Source organism: Hemitrygon akajei, chromosome 6, assembly GCF_048418815.1.
Source record: "Hemitrygon akajei chromosome 6, sHemAka1.3, whole genome shotgun sequence".
Classification (NCBI taxonomy): Eukaryota; Metazoa; Chordata; class Chondrichthyes; order Myliobatiformes; family Dasyatidae; genus Hemitrygon; species Hemitrygon akajei.
In genome coordinates, this window is record NC_133129.1 from 104,757,010 (window position 1) to 104,783,573 (window position 26,564).

Sequence of the window (26,564 nt, forward strand, 5' to 3'; positions counted from 1 at the left end):
AGCACCCACCCTGTCCTATACTGAGTTCCCACCGTGTCCTATACTGAGCACCCACCCGGCCCTATACTGAGCACCCACACCATCCTATACTGAGCACCCACCCTGTCCTATACTGCGCACCCACCTGTCCTATTCCAAGCACCCACACCGTCCTATACTGAGCACCCACCCTGTTCTATTCCAAGCACCCACACCGTGCTATACTGTGCACCCACCCTGTCCTATTCCAAGCACGCACACCATACTATACTGAGCACCCACCCTGTCCTATTCCAAGCACCCACACTGTCCTGAGCTAACCTCTTGCTGACGTGACTCACTGTGACCTTTCACCATGCCGTTCTGTTGACACAGACTGTGCCATACTCCAGTTCCTTCAGGACCCTGTGTTCTGTGGCCAGTAATTTTGTCTCACACCTCTCCTCCCATCTCTTGGATGGATGTGATTAAGTTGGAGTGGGTGAAGATATACTCCTTAAGTATGTTATGGAATTATAGTGTCCTACAGCAGTGAAAAAGGCCCTTCTTATATTGGATATACCGTATATAGTTTTCTACCCTAACCCTTATAATCCTTTCTAAAAATTTCTCCATGGCATATGTCAGGCACACTTACCAGCTTATTCTTAATGTCTTTCTTAAACAGCAGAACAACATTAGCTGTTCTCCAATCCTCCAGCACCTCACCCATGGCTAAGGATGTTTAAATATCCTGCCATTTACACTAGCCTCCCACAAGGTCTGAGGGAACACCTTGTCAGACTGTGGGGTGTTATCCACCCTGACTTGCCTCAAGGCAGCAAACACCTCTGCCTCCATAACATATATAGGGACCATGACCTCACTGTCTCACTTCTGTCTGTCTCCCAAGTAAACACAGATGTAAAAATATTCAGCTGAGATCTCCCGCAACTTTTTTTGACTCCAAAATGGATGTCCGTGGTCATCTTCAAGTGGTGTGGTTTTGTCCGTGCTGTTCTTTTGCTCTTTAATATACCGGATTCACCTTCACGTTGTCTGCCAGAACAATCTGTTTTCACCCTCCTCATTTCCCTCATAAGTCCCCTCCTGTGTTTCTTGTACTCCTCGCTGTCTCTCTTGTTCCTACTTGCCTGTACCTGCAAGGCACCTCCTTCTTCTTCTTCTTAAGCAGGGTCTCGATATCTCTTGAAAACCACAGCTCCCTGAACTGCTAGGTTTGCCTTTTGTTCTGACACGAACAGATTCTGCGCTCTCAATACTGTATTTCACTTTTGAAAGCCTCCCACCTACCAAAGGGATACCAAACATCCTTTTGCCAGAAAACAACCTGTCCAAATCCACACCTGCCAGATCTTTTCTGAAACCATCTTGGCCACTCTCCAATTTAGGATCTCAGGTCAAGGACCAAACCTATCCTTCTTCGTAATTCTCATGAAACTAATGAAACTACTAGACTTCCTGACTGGGAGACCTCAGTCAATCTGGATCGGGAGCAGCATCTCCAACACCATCACACTGAGCACGGGGGCCCCCCAGGGCTGTGTGCTCAGTCCACTGCTGTTCACTCTGCTGACCCATGACTGTGCTGCAACACACAGCTCGAACTACAACATCAAGTTCGTCAATGACACTACCGTGGTGGATCTCATCAGCAAGAACGACGAATCAGCTTACAGAGAGGAGGTGCAGCAGCTAACGGACCGGTGCAGAGTCAACAACCTGACTCTTAATGTGAACAAAACAAAACAGATGGTTGTTGACTTCAGGAGGGCACAGAGCGACCACTCCCCGCTGAACATCGACGGCTCCTCAGTAGAGATCGTTAAGAGCACCAATTTCTTGGTGTTCACCTGACGGAGAATCTCACCTGGTCCCTCAACACCAGCTCCATAGCAAAGAAAGCCCAGCAGCGTCTCTACTTTCTGTGAAGGCTGAGGAAAGTCCATCTCCCACCCCCCATCCTCATCACATTCTACAGGGGTTGTATTGAGAGCATCCTGAGCAGCTACATCACTGCCTGGTTCGGAAATTGCACCATCTCGGATTGCAAGACCCTGCAGCGGATATTGAGGTCAGCTGAGAAGATCATCGGGGTCTCTCTTCCTGCCATCACGGACATTTACACCACATGCTGCATCCGCAAAGCAAACAGCATTGTGAAGGACCCTATGTACCCCTCATACAATCTCTTCTCCCTCCTGCCGTCTGGGAAAAGGCACCGAAGCATTCGGGCTCTCACGACCAGACTATGTAACAATTTTTTGCCCCAAGCCATCAGACTCCTCAATACCCAGAGCCTGGACTGACACCAACATACTGCCCTCTACTGTGCCTATTGTCTTGTTTATTATTTATTGTAATGCCTGTACTGTTTTGTGCACTTTATGCAGTCCTGGGTAGGTCTGTAGTCTAGTGTAGTTTTTTTTCTGTGTTGTTTTTACATAGTTCAGTGTAGTTTTGTAGTGTTTCATGTAACACCATGGTCCTGAAAAACATTGTCTCGTTTTTACTGTGTACTGTACCAGCAGTTATGGCCGAAATGACATTAAAAAGTGACTTGACTTGAAATTATGATAGCTAGATGCAAAGTTTTCCTCTACACACACTCCTGTCACCTGCTCTGTCTAGTTCCCTAATAGGAGATCCAGCATCGCACTCTCTCTTGTTAGGACCTATATATATTGATTAAGGAAGCTTTCATAAAAACATCTGACAAACTCAATACTATCCAGCCCTTTTACAGTATGAGTGTGGAAAGTTAAAATCACCTACTATCATAAACTTATGTCTCTTGCAAGTGTCTGCTAACGCTCTATAAATTTTCTGCACTAAATCCTGCTGACTATTGGGTGGTCTATTATATAATCCTGTTAACATAGTCATCCCTTTCCTGTTCCTCAGTTCCATCCGTGCAACCTCAGTAGACGAGCTCTCCAGCCTGTCCTGTCTGAGCACTGCTGTGACATTTTCCCTGACTAGCAACGCCACCCCTCCCCGTTTAATCCCTCCCACTCCATCATGTCTGAAACTATGGGAACACTGAGCTAGCAGTCGTGTCCCTCTCACCACCACGTCTCACTAATGGCTACAAAGTCATAACTCCATGTGTTGATCCTTGCCCAAAGCTCATCCAAGCTCCTTGCATTCAAATAGAACCTTTGTATAGTAAAGTATTGTAAGTAGACTTAACAACATCCTTCCTCAGAACCATTCCACGATGTTTGTTCTGGCACTCGGGTCCCATTGCCCTGCAACCCTCTAAAACCCTCTTAAAACCCTCTATGTAGCACCAGCAAACCTTCCTGCTGCTAGGACATTGGCCCCCTCCAGTTCAGCTGCAAACCATCCCGTCTGTACAGGTCCCACTTTCCCTGGAAGAGACCCCAACGATCCAAAAATCTGAAGTCTGCCATCCCTAACCACAAGTTAAACTGTATAATCTTCCTATTTCAAGCCTCACTAGCTCGTGGCATAGCAGCAATTCTGAGGTCAGAACCCTGGACATCCTGTTCTTTTACTTAGTATCTAACTTCTTGAACTCACTTTGCACAACCTGGTTACTCTTGTCATTGGTACAGAGGTGAACTACAACCTCTGACTGCTCACCCTCCCCTTTTGAAATGCTGTGGCTGAGATGTCCCTTACCCGAGCACCCAGGAGGCAACACACTGACCGGGTGTCTCTTTCATGCCCAAGTATCTCCTGGCTGTTCCACTAACCAGTGAATCCCCTTTCACTACAGCTTGCCTCTTCTCCCCCTTCCCTACTGAGTCACAGGCAGACTCAGTGCCAGAGAGACAACCACTGTGGCTTTCCTCTGCTAGGTCAGTACCCATTGAGGGGACTGGCCATGGGCATACCAGTCCCCCCATGACAGTCACCCTTCCTGCATCTTAGGAGTAATTGCATCCTTGTAACTTGCCAATCAACCCGTCTCCTGAATGATCCAACTGTGGTCCCAGTTCCAGTTCCCTAACACGGTCTGTAAGAAGCTTGCTGGTGCAGTCGTCCGGGACACTGGAGATCTCCCTGCCTTCCTACATCCTGCAAGAAGCTTTCCACCATTCAACTGGTGTCCCCACTGCTCTACCTGTGCAACAAAAAAAAAGAACTTAGCAGACCCTTCCCATAGCCTCCTCTCACTCCCTCCACCTCTTCGTGCAAAGCTCCAGGTCCCCACTCCAACACAGCCCGCTCACATAATGGCTGCTCTCTTAATCTGGCTTCTTTTCATTGGCTGCTCTGTTAATCAACTTCTTTTCATTGGCTGCTGCCAGTTAACTAACTGACTGATCAATTTTCAACTAAAAACTTGTGAATGTGCATGTTAGCTGACCCTGAGCAGAGAGCAGCAAGGCTCAACATGATGGGCATGCTATGCTGGCAACACTCTCAGGCTGCCCCCAGCAAAGGATACATTTCCAAAAAAACCATGATATCAGAGCAGAATTAGGCCAGTTGGCCTATCGAGTCTGCTCCACCATTACATCATGTAAAGAAGAAAGATTCCCTCTGAGACCCAGTTTCCTGCCTTCTCCCCATATCCCTTCATGCCCTGACTAATCAAGAATCTCTCAACCTCTGCCTTTATTACACCCAATGACCTCCCCTCCACTACTGCCTGTGGCAACAAATTGGACAGATTCACCACTCTCTGGCTAAACAAATTCCTCCTCATTTCCATTCCAAGTGGACATCTCTCTATTCTGAGGCTGTGCCCTCTGGTCGTAGACTCCCCCACCAGAGGAAATGTCTCCCCCCACCAGTGGGATGTCCTCTCCACATCCACTCTATCGGGGCTTTACAGATTTTGATAGGTTTCAGTGAGAATCCCACCCACCACAAAGTACAGACCCAGAGCCATCAAATGATAAGCCTTTCAAACCAGAAATAACCTGTATGACCTCCTTCACTGTGAGATTCCGAGTATGTGTTAAACACATCTGAATATGAACCTGACTCACTGCTTTTCAAACCTCCCACCTCTCACTCCAAGTCCTGGCCCCTGCTGGGAGAAGCTGAACTGGGGGGTGTGAGTTGTGAAGAGAGGCTGAACTGGCTGGGACTGGTTTCCCCAGAGCAAAGCAGCCTGAGGGGTTTATAAAATCATAGGGTTGTAAATAGTCAGTCTTTCCGCCATGGTCGGGAAGTTTAAAGCTAGAGAGCACAGGTTTAAGATGGGAGGGGGGACCTTTGGGGCAACAACTTCTCACATGATGGAGGGTGTGTGGAACGAGCTGCCAGACAAAGTGGTAGAGACATAGAATTACAATGATTCAAAGAGTTGAACAGGTACATGGATAGGAAGGGCTTAGAGGGATACAGACAGCCCGCCAGGGAGGGGTAACATTTTTCAAAGCATCAGGGATCTTCCTCCACACCCCCCCAGACTGACAGCATTAACCTGTCCATTCACAATCTCTCTCCCCCTCTGTCTTCCTCCACACCCCCCCAGACTGACAGCATTAACCTGTCCATTCACAATCTCTCTCCCCCTCTGTCTTCCTCCACACACCCCCAGACTGACAGCATTAACCTGTCCATTCACAATCTCTCTCCCCCTCTGTCTTCCTCCACACACCCCCAGACTGACAGCATTAACCTGTCCATTCACAATCTCTCTCCCCCTCTGTCTTCCTCCACACCCCCCCCAGACTGACAGCATTAACCTGTCCATTCACAATCTCTCTCCCCCTCTGTCTTCCTCCACACCCCCCCCCAGACTGACAGCATTAACCTGTCCATTCACAATCTCTCTCCCCCTCTGTCTTCCTCCACACCCCCCCCAGACTGACAGCATTAACCTGTCCATTCACAATCTCTCTCCCCCTCTGTCTTCCTCCACACCCCCCCCCAGACTGACAGCATTAACCTGTCCATTCACAATCTCTCTCCCCCTCTGTCTTCCTCCACACCCCCCCCAGACTGACAGCATTAACCTGTCCATTCACAATCTCTCTCCCCCTCTGTCTTCCTCCACACCCCCCCCCCAGATTGACAGCATTAACCTGTCCATTCACAATCTCTCTCCCCCTCTGTCTTCCTCCACACACCCCCCCCAGACTGACAGCATTAACCTGTCCATTCACAATCTCTCTCCCCCTCTGTCTTCCTCCACACCCCCCCCCCAGACTGACAGCATTAACCTGTCCATTCACAATCTCTCTCCCCCTCTGTCTTCCTCCACACCCCCCCCCCAGACTGACAGCATTAACCTGTCCATTCACAATCTCTCTCCCCCTCTGTCTTCCTCCACACCCCCCCCCAGACTGACAGCATTAACCTGTCCATTCACAATCTCTCTCCCCCTCTGTCTTCCTCCACACCCCCCCCCCAGATTGACAGCATTAACCTGTCCATTCACAATCTCTCTCCCCCTCTGTCTTCCTCCACACCCCCCCCAGATTGACAGCATTAACCTGTCCATTCACAATCTCTCTCCCCCTCTGTCTTCCTCCACACCCCCCCCAGACTGACAGCATTAACCTGTCCATTCACAATCTCTCTCCCCCTCTGTCTTCCTCCACACACCCCCAGACTGACAGCATTAACCTGTCCATTCACAATCTCTCTCCCCCTCTGTCTTCCTCCACACACCCCCAGACTGACAGCATTAACCTGTCCATTCACAATCTCTCTCCCCCTCTGTCTTCCTCCACACACCCCCAGACTGACAGCATTAACCTGTCCATTCACAATCTCTCTCCCCCTCTGTCTTCCTCCACACCCCCCCCAGACTGACAGCATTAACCTGTCCATTCACAATCTCTCTCCCCCTCTGTCTTCCTCCACACCCCCCCCAGACTGACAGCATTAACCTGTCCATTCACAATCTCTCTCCCCCTCTGTCTTCCTCCACACCCCCCCCCAGACTGACAGCATTAACCTGTCCATTCACAATCTCTCTCCCCCTCTGTCTTCCTCCACACCCCCCCCCCAGACTGACAGCATTAACCTGTCCATTCACAATCTCTCTCCCCCTCTGTCTTCCTCCACACCCCCCCAGACTGACAGCATTAACCTGTCCATTCACAATCTCTCTCCCCCTCTGTCTTCCTCCACACCCCCCCCCAGACTGACAGCATTAACCTGTCCATTCACAATCTCTCTCCCCCTCTGTCTTCCTCCACACCCCCCCAGACTGACAGCATTAACCTGTCCACATTCACAATCTCTCTCTGTCCCCCTCTGTCTGTCAGCTTACCTCATCTCCTCTGTCTCCCCCCCCTCAGACCTGACAGGCATTAACCTGTCCATGTCACAATCTACTCTCGCCCCACTGGTCTTCCTCCACACCCCACCCCCAGACTGACAGCATTAACCTGTCCATTCACAATCTCTCTTCGACCCCTTCCATTAACCTGTCCATTCACAATCTCTCTCCCCCTCTGTCTTCCTCCACACACCCCCAGACTGACAGCATTAACCTGTCCATTCACAATCTCTCTCCCCCTCTGTCTTCCTCCACACACCCCCAGACTGACAGCATTAACCTGTCCATTCACAATCTCTCTCCCCCTCTGTCTTCCTCCACACCCCCCCCCCAGACTGACAGCATTAACCTGTCCATTCACAATCTCTCTCCCCCTCTGTCTTCCTCCACACCCCCCCCCAGACTGACAGCATTAACCTGTCCATTCACAATCTCTCTCCCCCTCTGTCTTCCTCCACACACCCCCAGACTGACAGCATTAACCTGTCCATTCACAATCTCTCTCCCCCTCTGTCTTCCTCCACACCCCCCCAGACTGACAGCATTAACCTGTCCATTCACAATCTCTCTCCCCCTCTGTCTTCCTCCACACACCCCCAGACTGACAGCATTAACCTGTCCATTCACAATCTCTCTCCCCCTCTGTCTTCCTCCACACCCCCCCCCAGACTGACAGCATTAACCTGTCCATTCACAATCTCTCTCCCCCTCTGTCTTCCTCCACACACCCCCAGACTGACAGCATTAACCTGTCCATTCACAATCTCTCTCCCCCTCTGTCTTCCTCCACACCCCCCCCCCAGACTGACAGCATTAACCTGTCCATTCACAATCTCTCTCCCCCTCTGTCTTCCTCCACACCCCCCCAGACTGACAGCATTAACCTGTCCATTCACAATCTCTCTCCCCCTCTGTCTTCCTTCACACCCCCCCCAGACTGACAGCATTAACCTGTCCATTCACAATCTCTCTCCCCCTCTGTCTTCCTCCACACCCCCCCCAGACTGACAGCATTAACCTGTCCATTCACAATCTCTCTCCCCCTCTGTCTTCCTCCACACCCCCCCCAGACTGACAGCATTAACCTGTCCATTCACAATCTCTCTCCCCCTCTGTCTTCCTCCACACCCCCCCCAGACTGACAGCATTAACCTGTCCATTCACAATCTCTCTCCCCCTCTGTCTTCCTTCACACCCCCCCAGACTGACAGCATTAACCTGTCCATTCACAATCTCTCTCCCCCTCTGTCTTCCTCCACACCCCCCCCAGACTGACAGCATTAACCTGTCCATTCACAATCTCTCTCCCCCTCTGTCTTCCTCCACACCCCCCCCAGACTGACAGCATTAACCTGTCCATTCACAATCTCTCTCCCCCTCTGTCTTCCTCCACACCCCCCCCAGACTGACAGCATTAACCTGTCCATTCACAATCTCTCTCCCCCTCTGTCTTCCTTCACACCCCCCCAGACTGACAGCATTAACCTGTCCATTCACAATCTCTCTCCCCCTCTGTCTTCCTCCACACCCCCCCCAGACTGACAGCATTAACCTGTCCATTCACAATCTCTCTCCCCCTCTGTCTTCCTCCACACCCCCCCCAGACTGACAGCATTAACCTGTCCATTCACAATCTCTCTCCCCCTCTGTCTTCCTCCACACACCCCCAGACTGACAGCATTAACCTGTCCATTCACAATCTCTCTCCCCCTCTGTCTTCCTCCACACCCCCCCCAGACTGACAGCATTAACCTGTCCATTCACAATCTCTCTCCCCCTCTGTCTTCCTCCACACACCCCCAGACTGACAGCATTAACCTGTCCATTCACAATCTCTCTCCCCCTCTGTCTTCCTCCACACCCCCCCAGACTGACAGCATTAACCTGTCCATTCACAATCTCTCTCCCCCTCTGTCTTCCTCCACACACCCCCAGACTGACAGCATTAACCTGTCCATTCACAATCTCTCTCCCCCTCTGTCTTCCTCCACACACCCCCAGACTGACAGCATTAACCTGTCCATTCACAATCTCTCTCCCCCTCTGTCTTCCTCCACACACCCCCAGACTGACAGCATTAACCTGTCCATTCACAATCTCTCTCCCCCTCTGTCTTCCTCCACACCCCCCCCCCCAGACTGACAGCATTAACCTGTCCATTCACAATCTCTCTCCCCCTCTGTCTTCCTCCACACCCCCCCAGACTGACAGCATTAACCTGTCCATTCACAATCTCTCTCCCCCTCTGTCTTCCTCCACCCCCCCCCAGACTGACAGCATTAACCTGTCCATTCACAATCTCTCTCCCCCTCTGTCTTCCTCCACACACCCCCAGACTGACAGCATTAACCTGTCCATTCACAATCTCTCTCCCCCTCTGTCTTCCTCCACACCCCCCCAGACTGACAGCATTAACCTGTCCATTCACAATCTCTCTCCCCCTCTGTCTTCCTCCACACACCCCCAGACTGACAGCATTAACCTGTCCATTCACAATCTCTCTCCCCCTCTGTCTTCCTCCACACACCCCCAGACTGACAGCATTAACCTGTCCATTCACAATCTCTCTCCCCCTCTGTCTTCCTCCACACACCCCCAGACTGACAGCATTAACCTGTCCATTCACAATCTCTCTCCCCCTCTGTCTTCCTCCACACCCCCCCCCCAGACTGACAGCATTAACCTGTCCATTCACAATCTCTCTCCCCCTCTGTCTTCCTCCACACCCCCCCCAGACTGACAGCATTAACCTGTCCATTCACAATCTCTCTCCCCCTCTGTCTTCCTCCACACCCCCCCCCCAGACTGACAGCATTAACCTGTCCATTCACAATCTCTCTCCCCCTCTGTCTTCCTCCACACCCCCCCCCAGACTGACAGCATTAACCTGTCCATTCACAATCTCTCTCCCCCTCTGTCTTCCTCCACACCCCCCCCAGACTGACAGCATTAACCTGTCCATTCACAATCTCTCTCCCCCTCTGTCTTCCTCCACACACCCCCAGACTGACAGCATTAACCTGTCCATTCACAATCTCTCTCCCCCTCTGTCTTCCTTCACACCCCCCCAGACTGACAGCATTAACCTGTCCATTCACAATCTCTCTCCCCCTCTGTCTTCCTCCACACCCCCCCCCCCAGACTGACAGCATTAACCTGTCCATTCACAATCTCTCTCCCCCTCTGTCTTCCTCCACACCCCCCCCCAGACTGACAGCATTAACCTGTCCATTCACAATCTCTCTCCCCCTCTGTCTTCCTCCACACCCCCCCCCAGACTGACAGCATTAACCTGTCCATTCACAATCTCTCTCCCCCTCTGTCTTCCTCCACACCCCCCCCAGACTGACAGCATTAACCTGTCCATTCACAATCTCTCTCCCCCTCTGTCTTCCTCCACACACCCCCAGACTGACAGCATTAACCTGTCCATTCACAATCTCTCTCCCCCTCTGTCTTCCTCCACACCCCCCCAGACTGACAGCATTAACCTGTCCATTCACAATCTCTCTCCCCCTCTGTCTTCCTCCACACCCCCCCCCAGACTGACAGCATTAACCTGTCCATTCACAATCTCTCTCCCCCTGTCTTCTCTATTCCTTTATTGGTGCGATGTTTCCCTCCCTCACATCCTGCCTTTATTCATTCCCTTTCTGATGCATTCTGCCTCTCCCCTCCCTCTGTCCTGGTTGACTCTGCTGATGGTTTCAGTCTGCTACTAATATTTGAGTTCCTCGGTCCGTGTGAAAAGTAAAACGTTGTGACATAAATCACAGCCCAGCCTAATGACTCTCATGTGCGTTGGTGGCACAAAGACTAAAATAATCCGTGTTTATCTCACTACTGACATGAGCAGAAATCTTTCCATGAGACTCCACGGTGCTTCAAGCATGCAGGCAAGGTGCAACTGAGAACAGATGGGGGTCAAACAGAGCCAGTGACCCTGCGTCTGTGCATGTTCCTGTGTCTGTCTGTACATGTACATACGTGCATCTTCGTACACGTGTGCGTGCTTCTGCCTGAGTGTGTGGCTGTGTGAGCAAGTGTGTGCCTACGTCTGTGGGTGTGTGTGTATGTGTGTGTGTCAGCATGTGTGACTGTGTGTGTGTGAGTGCGTGTGAGACTGTGTGTGTGTGTGCGTGTGAGACTGTGTGTGTGTGTGCGTGTGTGTGTGTATATGAGTGTGTGACTGTGTGTGTATGTGCACGAGTGACCGTGTGTGTGTGTGTGCGCTGGGTGGGGAGGGGGAGATGGAGGGGACAGGCTGGGTGAAGAGACAGAGGGGAGGACTGGGATGGCAGCTGGATAGGAGAGGGATTCACACTGTGGGAGAGGCGTTGTGAGAGAGAGGGGTGGGAGGAGGGTTTCAGTTCTGGGAGAGAATCTGGAGCTGCTCCCTCAGAGCGTGTTTGGGTGGGGAGTGAATAGAAGCATTAGGGTGTCGGAGAGTGGTAGGATGGAGTGAATGAGGGGGAATTGCTCCCGAGGCAGAAGGGTGTGTGCCCAGAAAGTGGGGGGGGGGGGGGGTCGGCAGAAGAACCGAGGGAAGACTTTTCTCCTCAGTGAGGTGTTGTGGTTGGGAAGGTGCCGGGAGCAGATTCAACAACGAGGGAATGCATGGGAAATACTGGAGAGTTTGATCACAGGGCCTGCTTGGGTTCAACAGGCCGACTGATCTCCTGCGCTAAAGAAAGAAAGAATGAATTGATGGAGACAGGTTGTTAAAAAAAAACTCATTTATTGACAGTAAGTCCAGTGAGGTTATCAATTACAAAAAAAACATCAGTAATCCATTTGCGAACAGAACCGAAATTAACAATGAAACAGATTCCTGGTCACTGAATAAGCAGACACATTTGCAATTCTGAAAATTAATTTTACACCAAACACAACCTCCTTTTTTGTTGAATCCAGTGCTAATTTGTTTTTTTAAGTATTTTTTGCATAATTTAAAATCTACGCGCATTTTTCAGTCAAGGGAAACAGGTTTTTTTTACAAGAATTAAAAAAGGGTAAAAAATGTAATTATGTACATCACTTACAAACAGTGTGTAAAACGAGTCGAGGGCTCAGCCAAGTCATCTCTTTTCTCAAAAATACACGGAGTTTATAAAAGAGTTGGGGAGGTTTGGCTGCCACACACGGATCCTTACATCCACATAACGAACCTTTGTGGAAGGAGAGACGAGGATGGGACGAGTGTGCAGAGACAGACGGGAAAGAAGAGACGGAGGAGAAGGTGGAGTAGAGAGTGAGAGAGAAGGTTCGAGGGAGAGTGTGATAGATAGAGATGGATATTGGGTTAAGGTGGGGGGGAGCAAGAGGCAAGAGGCAGAAGGTGAGGAGAGAGTGGGCAAAGGGGGAAAGAGAAGTAGGGAAGTGGGAAGGAGAGAAATGAAGAGAGGAGAGGGCAGAAAGCTATCTGAGGAAGGGAGGTAGTGAAGTGACAACGAGATGTAAGTGGTGGTAAGGGGGGAGGGGAGAAGAGTGAGTCTCCACCCTTGTGTGGAGGGCAGCGTTCACAGCTCAGGGAGTTGTGAAGGGTGGGGGATGCCTCACTGGGCAAATCAGACATAACTCCCAGTCCCCCCCCTGCTCCTGGGAGGAGGAGTCCAAGGGTGTGGGACACCTTGTTCTACACACTGAGCCTGAGCAAATTTGAGCAGAGTTGGTGCAGTTGTCACCAGCACCTCCCTCTCAGCCGGCAGCCAGCAAGAACCCAACCACCAACACAGGTCAGGAGTCAGCCACACTCGGCCAGACGACAGGCCGAACACTCGTCTGCAATGATGCAAATAATAACTCCGAGCTCATCATTGAGGAAAGGAATGGAATCCCAGGATGGGACAGAACTTCACTCTGTGTCTGACCCCGGGAGTGTGTGATGGGACGGTGTGGAGGGAGATTCACTCTGTGTCTGATCCCGGGAGTGTGTGATGGGACGGTGTGGAGGGAGTTTCACTCTGTGTCTGACCCCGGGAGTGTGTGATGGGACGGTGTGGAGGGAGTTTCACTCTGTGTCTGACCCAGGGAGTGTGTGATGGGACGGTGTGGAGGGAGATTCACTCTGTGTCTGACCCAGGGAGTGTGTGATGGGACGGTGTGGAGGGAGATTCACTCTGTGTCTGACCCCGGGAGTGTGTGATGGGACGGTGTGGAGGGAGTTTCACTCTGTGTATGACCCTGGGTTTGTATGATGGGACGGTGTGGAGGGAGATTCACTCTGTGTCTGACCCCGGGAGTGTGTGATGGGATGGTGTGGAGGGAGGGTCGCTCTGTGTCTGACCCCGGGAGTGTGTGATGGGATGGTGTGGAGGGAGGGTCGCTCTGTGTCTGACCCCGGGAGTGTGTGATGGGACACTGTGGAGGGAGATTCACTCTGTGTCTGACCCTGGGAGTGTGTCATGGGACGGTGTAGAGGGAGCTTCACTCTGTGTCTGACCCCGGGAGTGTGTGATGGGACGGTGTGGAGGGAGATTCACTCTGTGTCTGACCCCGGGAGTGTGTGATGGGACGGTGTGGAGGGAGGGTCACTCTGTGTCTGACCCCAGGAGTGTGTGATGGGACGGTGTGGAGGGAGATTCACTCTGTGTCTGACCCCGGGAGTGTGTGATGGGACGGTGTGGAGGGAGGGTCACTCTGTGTCTGACCCCGGGAGTGTGTGATGGGACTGTGTGGAGGGAGATTCACTCTGTGTCTGACCCCGGGAGTGTGTGATGGGACGGTGTGGAGGGAGATTCACTCTGTGTCTGACCCCGGGAGTGTGTGATGGGACGGTGTGGAGGGAGATTCACTCTGTGTCTGACCCCGGGAGTGTGTGATGGGACGGTGTGGAGGGAGATTCACTCTGTGTCTGACCCCGGGAGTGTGTGATGGGACGGTGTGGAGGGAGATTCACTCTGTGTCTGACCCCGGGAGTGTGTGATGGGACGGTGTGGAGGGAGATTCACTCTGTGTCTGACCCTGGGAGTGTGTGATGGGACGGTGTGGAGGGAGGGTCACTCTGTGTCTGAAAATTTGGCAAGGGACCAGTACAGTACAGGTGAGTGAGGGGTGACACTTCTCCCCAGTGAGCAAAACGTTGGTGAAATGGTGTCAGCTGGTGTGGGGCCCTCTGGATTTGCAGTCTTGTGGTTTTCAGGGATGGAGCGAATCAAAGGGAACTTCTCCAAGTCCTGCAGGCCCTCTCTCACTCCAGTCCTCCTGTGTGATTCCTGCCTGCTCCGGGAAGGAGCCTGCACCCTCCCCTTCACCTCGCGTCCCCTGACCAGGGAGCCTCACACCTTGTAGTAGATGTTGGCGGGGCTCTGGGGCGGCATCTCCTGCACGATGTAGACCGGGTGGCCGTAGTCTCCGCTGACCTTCTCGTAGTGAGGACAGTAGGCACTGTCCGAGCTGCGGAGGGGGATGATGATGTCGCTGGGCTCCGAGCCGTTGTTGTTGCCGCTGCCCCCGACCCCACCGCCCCGCTTGGGCGTGCCCAGGGCGCCGAGGTGGAGGCCTGACCTCAGGCTGTCTGGCTGCTGACCCCGGCGGAGCCTCCTCCTCCGTCGGTGACACACTAGCGCCAGGCCGCCGGCCGCCAGGAGCAGCAGGAAGGCCGACGCCCCGCAGGAGCCCGCGATCAGCGCTGTGTGGGAGGGGGTGGCCGAGCCAGGCCCAAGGTCCATGTTCCTGCTGCTGTTTCCCAGGGAGGCTGGTGGGAGGAAGGGAGAGAGGGAGGTGAGGCAGAGAGGGCAAAGCTGCACCAACAACCCCCAATTCCCAAAGGTTCCCTCACCCCTCCTCCCTAAGGTCCCCTTCATGGCCCCCCAAAAGAACTCCCTCCCCAGTAGGTTCCTTTCCCCCAAATGTCCTGTCTCAAAGGCCCCCTTGCTCCAAATACCCACGTCCACTCCCCTAAGGACCCCTTTCCAAAGATCACCCTCCTTAAAGGTCCTCCAAACATGTGACAGTCCTCACCCGTCAATGGCCCTTTCCCCATAGATGCCCCCCCCCCCCGGTTCTTCCACCCAGCAGAACCCCTCACCACCCCTCAACACTGCAGGATTCCCCTTCCCCCTGAAGGATCCCCTTTATTTCCCCCGAGGTTCGTCTCCCTCACTGTAGGCCCCTCTCCCAAAAGATGCCTCCCCATCCCCGTAGAGGTCTCAGAGTCCACACCCCACCCTGAGAGATCTCTGACCTATCACTCCCTCATAGAACATGGAACTGGCCCTTTGGCCCATCATATCAGTGCTGACCACAATGCAAATTAAACTAAACCCATTTGCCCGCGTACGGCCCACCCCCACTCTCTGCGTGTTTATGTGTCTGCCCAAATGTCTCGTCCAAGCTAATTTATCAGCCTCCATCACTACCCCTGGTAGTGTGGTCCAGGCACCCACCACTCCCTGTGTGCACACACAATTTTTAAAAAATTATTAGAGACCCAGTGATTCTGATTGTGGGATACAGGACAGAACAAGCCCTCTCAGAAACCTGCAATTCCACCCTCGCCTCATCACCCCAAACTCAAACCACCCCCTCCCTTCGCCCAGCACCTGGCGATAAAGCCCCCAGTCATGTTTACCACCCTCCCACTGGGATCAGTCTGAACTCTGACACCCTTGGGTGGCACCATGAGGAAACTGGCCCATCACAAATGGAGGGCTGAGGGAGGGGAAGTGGGCAGGAGGAAGGATGGGGAGAAGCAGGAGGAAGAAGAGGGGTGAGGGCAGCAGAAGGGCACAAATGCATAGGAGGTGGGGAGTGTCACTGAGGAATGGGAAAATGATCATGGTGAAAGATGGGTGGGAGTGGAAGGGAAGTAGGAGGGAAGGAGGGCAGGAGGGAGAGAGGAGTGGTCCTGCACCAGGGGAGACCATATCCTCGTTTTCCAATGTGTGCAGAGATGGGTGAGGACGCTGGCAGTGTATGTAACTGGGCAGGAACAGCGACGGTCCCTCAGACAGCCAGGCTCTGAGAAGCTGAGGGCAGAGTGGTAGAGCAGCCAAGAACCCCGTGTCCCCACCTCACCTCACTCTGCTTCCCTCATTCCCTCTCTATCCCCATCTCTCTCCCTCTTACCCCCACCCCTTCTGAGACCGTGGATCAATGCAGCCTCTGCCTTGGCCATGGTCCAGGACCACCCCCACAACAAACACCCTTTGGCAGCGAGAGCCCCCCAACACACTTCCACACAGCAGGGCGTATGACCCATCATGGGGAACTATCCTCACTGTCCATCCCCTCAGTCCGCAAGAACCCCCTGAGGTCATTCCAGACTGTCCCATGACATAGGAACAGAATTAGGCCATTCAGCCCATCGAGTCTGCTCCACCATCCCATCATGGCTGATTTATTATCCCTCTCCACCCAATTCTCCTGCCTTCTCCCTGTCACATTTCACACCCTGGCTAATCAAGAACCTATCAGCCTCTGCTTTAAATCAACCCAGTCCCTGGGAGTGGACATGTGACTGCATGGGAACAGGACAGATTCAACATGCCGTCAGATTTAACAGCAAACACAGAGGCAGCAACACCTCCCAAGGGCGGTAGAGTTTGTCAGGCCACACATCACACAGCGGCCCCCGGCCCTCACACACGGCACACAGGCTCCAGATCACACAGCGGCCCCCGGCCCTCACACACGGCACACAGGCTCCAGATCACACAGCGGCCCCCGGCCCTCACACACGGCACACCCGAAACAGAGACAGAGAGATCTTGCTCCAGATCACACAGCGGCCCCTGGCCCTCACACACGGCACACCCGAAACAGAGACAGAGAGATCTTGCTCCAGATCACACAGCGGCCCCTGGCCCTCACACACGGCACACCCGAAACAGAGACAGAGAGATCTTGCTCCAGATCACACAGCGGCCCCTGGCCCTCACACACGGCACACCCGAAACACAGACAGAGAGATCTTGCTCCAGATCACACAGCGGCCCCCGGCCCTCACACACGGCACACCCGAAACAGAGACAGAGAGATCTTGCTCCAGATCACACAGCGGCCCCCGGCCCTCACACACGGCACACCCGAAACAGAGACAGAGAGATCTTGCTCCAGATCACACAGCGGCCCCTGGCCCTCACACACGGCACACCCGAAACAGAGACAGAGAGATCTTGCTCCAGATCACACAGCGGCCCCTGGCACTCACACACGGCACACCCGAAACAGAGACAGAGAGATCTTGCTCCAGATCACACAGCGGCCCCTGGCCCTCACACACGGCACACCCGAAACAGAGACAGAGAGATCTTGCTCCAGATCACACAGCGGCCCCTGGCACTCACACACGGCACACCCGAAACAGAGACAGAGAGATCTTGCTCCAAAGCACAGCAGCCTGTTTGCCTCCCAGGCACCTCCTCACACAGGAGACAACACCTTGCTGCAGCTGTGAATGAATGCACCAAGCACAGATGGTCTTCAGCACTCCCCCTGGACTACTGTGGCTGCCCCAGGAATCCCTGAGCTCGTCCGGACTCCAGGCATGGGAGGGCAGCAGGAACACGGGCAAGTGTGCCTGGTCTGCAGAACACACTTCTGCATGTCTGTGAATGCACACAAACACAAACATCCAGGGACACATATCGAGATTGACACTGACATGAACACACACACACAGGAACACATATGGAGATTCAGACTGACATGAACGAACACACACACACACACAGGAACACATCGAGATTGAGACAGAAATGAACACACACACACACACACACACACAGGAACACATATCGAGATTGAAACGGACATGAACAGACACACACACACAGAAACACATATCGACATTTAGACTGACATGAAAATAGACACACACACACACACACACACACACACAGAGGAACACATATCGAGATTGAGACTGACATGAACACATACACACGGGAACACACATCAAGACTGAGACTGACATGAAAACACACACGCACACACACAGGAACACATATCGAGATTGAGACTGACATGAACAGACACACACACACAAAAACACATATCGAGATTGAGACTGACATGAACACACACACACAGGAACACACATCAAGACTGAGACTGACATGAAAACACACACGCACACACACAGGAACACATATCGAGATTGAGACTGACATGAACACACACACACACACAGGAACACATAGCGATATTGAGACAGATATGAACACACACACACACAGGAACACATATGGAGATTTAGACTGACATGAACAAACACACACACACACACACACACACACACACACACACACACAGGAACACATATCGAGATTGAGACTGACATGAACACACACACACACACAGGAACACATAGCGATATTGAGACAGATATGAACACACACACACACAGGAACACATATGGAGATTGAGACTGACATGAACACACACACACACACACACCCACCCACACCCACGAGAATACATATCGAGATTCAGACTGACATCAACACACACACACACACACACAGGAACACATATCCAGATTGAGACTGACATGAACACACGCACACCCACAGGAACACATATCGAGATTGAGCCTGACATGAATATACACACACACACACTGGAACACATATCAAGATTGAGACTGACATGAACACACACACAGAAACACATATCGAGAGTTTGACCGACATGAACACACACACACACACACACACACACACACACACACACACACACACAGGAACACATCGAGATTGAGACTGACATGAACACACACACACGGGAACTCATATTGAGATTGAGAACACATATCGAGATTGAGACTGACATGAACACACACACACACACACAGGAACACATATCAAGATTGAGACTGACATGAACACACACACAGACACACACAAAAAGGAACACTATCGAAATTCAGACTGACATGAACACACACACACACACACACACACACACACAGAGGAACACATACAGTGATTGAGATTGACATGAACACACACAGACACACAGGAACACATATCGAGATTGAGACTGACATGAACACACACACACACACAGAGGAACACATACAGTGATTGAGATTGACATGAACACACACAGACACACAGGAACACATATCGAGATTGAGACTGACATGAACACACACACACACACACAGGAACACATCGAGATTGAGACTGACATGAACACACACAGACACACAGGAACACATATCGAGATTGAGACTGACATGAATACACACACACACAGGAACACATATCGAGATTGAGACTGACATGAACACACACACACACACAAACACAAACACATATCGAGATTGAGCCTGACATGAATATACACACACACACTGGAACACATATCGAGATTCAGACTGACATGAACACACACACACACAGGAACACACATCGAGATTGAGACTGAAATGAACACACACACACAGAGCAACACATATCGAGACTGAGACTGACATGAAGACACACAGACAAACACAAACACAGGAACACATATCGAGATTAAGACTGACATGAACACACACACACAGGAACACATACAGTGATTGAGATTGACATGAACACACACAGACACACAGGAACACATATCGAGATTGAGACTGACATGAACACACACACACACACAAACACAAACACATATCGAGATTGAGCCTGACATGAATATACACACACACACTGGAACACATATCGAGATTGAAACTGACATGAACAGACACACACACACACAGAAACACATATCGAGATTTAGACTGACATGAAAATAGACACACACAGAGGAACACATATCGAGATTGAGACTGACATGAACACATACACACGGGAACACACATCAAGACTGAGACTGACATGAAAACACACACGCACACACACAGGAACACATATCGAGATTGAGACTGACATGAACAGACACACACACACAGAAACACATATCGAGATTTAGACTGACATGAAAATAGACACACACATACACACACACACAGAGGAACACATATCGAGATTGAGACTGACATGAACACACACACACAGGAACACACATCAAGACTGAGACTGACATGAAAACACACACGCACAAACACAGGAACACATATCGAGATTGAGACTGACATGAACACACACACACACAAGAACACATATCAAGATTGAGACTGACATGAACACACACACACACAGGAACACATATTGAGATTGAGACTGACATGAACACACACACACACACAAACACCCACACCCACACACACGAGAATACATATCGAGATTCAGACTGACATCAACACACACACACACACACACACACAGGAACACATATCGAGATTGAGACTGACATGAACACATGCACACAGAGGAACACATATCGAGATTGAGCCTGACATGAATATACACACACACACACTGGAACACATATCAAGATTGAGACTGACATGAACACACACACAGAAACACATATCGAGATTTTGACCGACATAAACACACACACACACACACACACACACACACACACACAGGAACACATCGAGATTGAGACTGACATGAACACACACACACACACAAGAACACATATCAAGATTGAGACTGACATGAACACACACACACACAGGAACACATATTGAGATTGAGACTGACATGAACACACACACACACACAAACACCCACACCCACACACACGAGAATACATATCGAGATTCAGACTGACATCAACACACACACACACACACACACACAGGAACACATATCGAGATTGAGACTGACATGAACACATGCACACAGAGGAACACATATCGAGATTGAGCCTGACATGAATATACACACACACACACTGGAACACATATCAAGATTGAGACTGACATGAACACACACACAGAAACACATATCGAGATTTTGACCGACATAAACACACACACACACACACACACACACACACACAGGAACACATCGAGATTGAGACTGACATGAACACACACACACGGGAACTCATATTGAGATTGAGAACACATATCGAGATTGAGACTGACATGAACACACACACACACACACACAGGAACACATATCCAGATTGAGACTGACATGAACACACACACAGACACACACAAAAAGGAACACTATCGAAATTCAGACTGACATGAACACACACACACAGGAACACATATCGAGATTGAGACTGACATGAACACACACACACACACAGAGGAACACATATCGAGATTGAGACGGACATGAACACACACACACAGGAACACACATCAAGACTGAGACTGACATGAAAACACACACGCACACACACAGGAACACATATCGAGATTGAGACTGTCATGAACACACACACACACACACACACACAGGAACACATATCGAGATTGAGACTGACATCAACACACACACACAGGAACACATATCGAGATTGAGACTGACATGAACACACGCACACATAGAGGAACACATATCGAGATTGAGACTGACATGAAGACACACAGGCACACAGGAACACATATCGAGATTGACACTGACATGAACACACAAACACACACACACACCCACACACATGGGAATACATATCGAGATTCAGTCTGACGTCAACACACACACACACACAGGAACACATATCGAGATTGAGACTGACATGAAAACACACACGCACACACACAGGAACACATATTGAGATTGAGACTGACTTGAACACACACACACACACACAGGAACACATATCGAGATTGAGACTGACATGAACACATGCACACACACAAGAACACATATCGAGATTGAGACTGACATGAACACACACACACACACACACACACACACACACACCCACACCCACGAGAATAAATATCGAGATTCAGACTGACATCAACACACACACACACACACACACAGGAACACATATCGAGATTGAAACTGACATGAACAGACACAAACACACACAGAAACACATATCGAGATTTAGACTGACATGAAAATACACACACACACACACACACACACACACACACACAGAGGAACACATATCGAGATTGAGACTGACATGAACACACACACACAGGAACACACATCAAGACTGAGACTGAGATGAAAACACACACGCACACACACAGGAACACATATCGAGATAGAGACTGACATGAACACACACACACACACACACAGGAACACATATCAAGATTGAGACTGACATGAACACACACACACACAGGAACACATATCAAGATTGAGACTGACATGAACACACACACACACACACACCCACCCACACCCACGAGAAAACATATCGAGATTCAGACTGACATCAACACACACACACACACACAGGAACACATATCGAGATTGAGACTGACATGAACACACGCACACCCACAGGAACACATATCGAGATTGAGCCTGACATGAATATACACACACACACACTGGAACACATATCAAGATTGAGACTGACATGAACACACACACAGAAACACATATCGAGAGTTTGACCGACATGAACACACACACACACACACACACACACACACACACACACAGGAACACATCGAGATTGAGACTGACATGAACACACACACACGGGAACTCATATTGAGATTGAGAACACATATCGAGATTGAGACTGACATGAACACACACACACACACACAGGAACACATATCAAGATTGAGACTGACATGAACACACACACAGACACACACAAAAAGGAACACTATCGAAATTCAGACTGACATGAACACACACACACACACACACACACACACACACACACAGAGGAACACATACAGTGATTGAGATTGACATGAACACACACAGACACACAGGAACACATATCGAGATTGAGACTGACATGAACACACACACACACACAGAGGAACACATACAGTGATTGAGATTGACATGAACACACACAGACACACAGGAACACATATCGAGATTGAGACTGACATGAACACACACACACACACACAGGAACACATCGAGATTGAGACTGACATGAACACACACAGACACACAGGAACACATATCGAGATTGAGACTGACATGAATACACACACACACAGGAACACATATCTAGATTGAGACTGACATGAACACACACACACACACAAACACAAACACATATCGAGATTGAGCCTGACATGAATATACACACACACACTGGAACACATATCGAGATTCAGACTGACATGAACACACACACACACAGGAACACACATCGAGATTGAGACTGAAATGAACACACACACACAGAGCAACACATATCGAGACTGAGACTGACATGAAGACACACAGACACACACAAACACAGGAACACATATCGAGATTAAGACTGACATGAACACACACACACAGGAACACATACAGTGATTGAGATTGACATGAACACACACAGACACACAGGAACACATATCGAGATTGAGACTGACATGAACACACACACACACACAAACACAAACACATATCGAGATTGAGCCTGACATGAATATACACACACACACTGGAACACATATCGAGATTGAAACTGACATGAACAGACACACACACACACAGAAACACATATCGAGATTTAGACTGACATGAAAATAGACACACACAGAGGAACACATATCGAGATTGAGACTGACATGAACACATACACACGGGAACACACATCAAGACTGAGACTGACATGAAAACACACACGCACACACACAGGAACACATATCGAGATTTGAGACTGACATGAACAGACACACACACACAGAAACATATATCGAGATTTAGACTGACATGAAAATAGACACACACACACACACACACAGGAACACATATCGAGATTGAGACTGACATGAACACACACACACAGGAACACACATCAAGACTGAGACTGACATGAAAACACACACGCACACACACAGGAACACATATCGAGATTGAGACTGACATGAACACACACACACACACAGGAATACATAGCGATATTGAGACAGATATGAACACACACACACACAGGAACACATGGAGATTTAGACTGACATGAACAAACACACACACACACACACACACACACACACACAGGAACACATATCGAGATTGAGACTGAAATGAACACACACACACACAGGAACACATCGAGATTGAGACTGAAATGAAAACACACACACACACAGGAACACATATCGAGATTGAAACTGACATGAACAGACACACACACACAGAAACACATATCGAGATTTAGACTGACATGAAAATAGACACACACATACACACACACACAGAGGAACACATATCGAGATTGAGACTGACATGAACACACACACACAGGAACACACATCAAGACTGAGACTGACATGAAAACACACACGCACAAACACAGGAACACATATCGAGATTGAGACTGACATGAACACACACACACACACAAGAACACATATCAAGATTGAGACTGACATGAACACACACACACACAGGAACACATATTGAGATTGAGACTGACATGAACACACACACACACACAAACACCCACACCCACACACACGAGAATACATATCGAGATTCAGACTGACATCAACACACACACACACACACACACACAGGAACACATATCGAGATTGAGACTGACATGAACACATGCACACAGAGGAACACATATCGAGATTGAGCCTGACATGAATATACACACACACACACTGGAACACATATCAAGATTGAGACTGACATGAACACACACACAGAAACACATATCGAGATTTTGACCGACATAAACACACACACACACACACACACACACACACACACACACACACACACAGGAACACATCGAGATTGAGACTGACATGAACACACACACACACACACAGGAACACATCGAGATTGAGACTGACATGAACACACACAGACACACAGGAACACATATCGAGATTGAGACTGACATGAATACACACACACACAGGAACACATATCGAGATTGAGACTGACATGAACACACACACACACACAAACACAAACACATATCGAGATTGAGCCTGACATGAATATACACACACACACTGGAACACATATCGAGATTCAGACTGACATGAACACACACACACACAGGAACACACATCGAGATTGAGACTGAAATGAACACACACACACAGAGCAACACATATCGAGACTGAGACTGACATGAAGACACACAGACACACACAAACACAGGAACACATATCGAGATTAAGACTGACATGAACACACACACACAGGAACACATACAGTGATTGAGATTGACATGAACACACACAGACACACAGGAACACATATCGAGATTGAGACTGACATGAACACACACACACACACAAACACAAACACATATCGAGATTGAGCCTGACATGAATATACACACACACACTGGAACACATATCGAGATTGAAACTGACATGAACAGACACACACACACACAGAAACACATATCGAGATTTAGACTGACATGAAAATAGACACACACAGAGGAACACATATCGAGATTGAGACTGACATGAACACATACACACGGGAACACACATCAAGACTGAGACTGACATGAAAACACACACGCACACACACAGGAACACATATCGAGATTTGAGACTGACATGAACAGACACACACACACAGAAACACATATCGAGATTTAGACTGACATGAAAATAGACACACACACACACACACACAGGAACACATATCGAGATTGAGACTGACATGAACACACACACACAGGAACACACATCAAGACTGAGACTGACATGAAAACACACACGCACACACACAGGAACACATATCGAGATTGAGACTGACATGAACACACACACACACACAGGAATACATAGCGATATTGAGACAGATATGAACACACACACACACAGGAACACATGGAGATTTAGACTGACATGAACAAACACACACACACACACACACACACACACAGGAACACATATCGAGATTGAGACTGAAATGAACACACACACACACAGGAACACATCGAGATTGAGACTGAAATGAAAACACACACACACACAGGAACACATATCGAGATTGAAACTGACATGAACAGACACACACACACAGAAACACATATCGAGATTTAGACTGACATGAAAATAGACACACACATACACACACACACAGAGGAACACATATCGAGATTGAGACTGACATGAACACACACACACAGGAACACACATCAAGACTGAGACTGACATGAAAACACACACGCACAAACACAGGAACACATATCGAGATTGAGACTGACATGAACACACACACACACACAAGAACACATATCAAGATTGAGACTGACATGAACACACACACACACAGGAACACATATTGAGATTGAGACTGACATGAACACACACACACACACAAACACCCACACCCACACACACGAGAATACATATCGAGATTCAGACTGACATCAACACACACACACA

The 26,564-nt window shown here is 49.6% G+C and overlaps 1 protein-coding gene across 1 annotated transcript in view; it reads right to left on the reverse strand.

The window, feature by feature from the left end:
- Positions 1–11,913: 11,913 nt before the first annotated feature.
- The window catches only part of efnb3b (ephrin-B3b), a 427,279-nt gene continuing 412,628 nt past the window's right edge, over positions 11,914–26,564 (reverse strand). Inside the window, exon 5 of the mRNA XM_073049045.1 lies at positions 11,914–14,891. Coding sequence (XP_072905146.1) covers positions 14,473–14,891 — 419 coding nt within the window. The 3' untranslated portion in view covers positions 11,914–14,472. The remainder of the gene's footprint in view (positions 14,892–26,564) is intronic.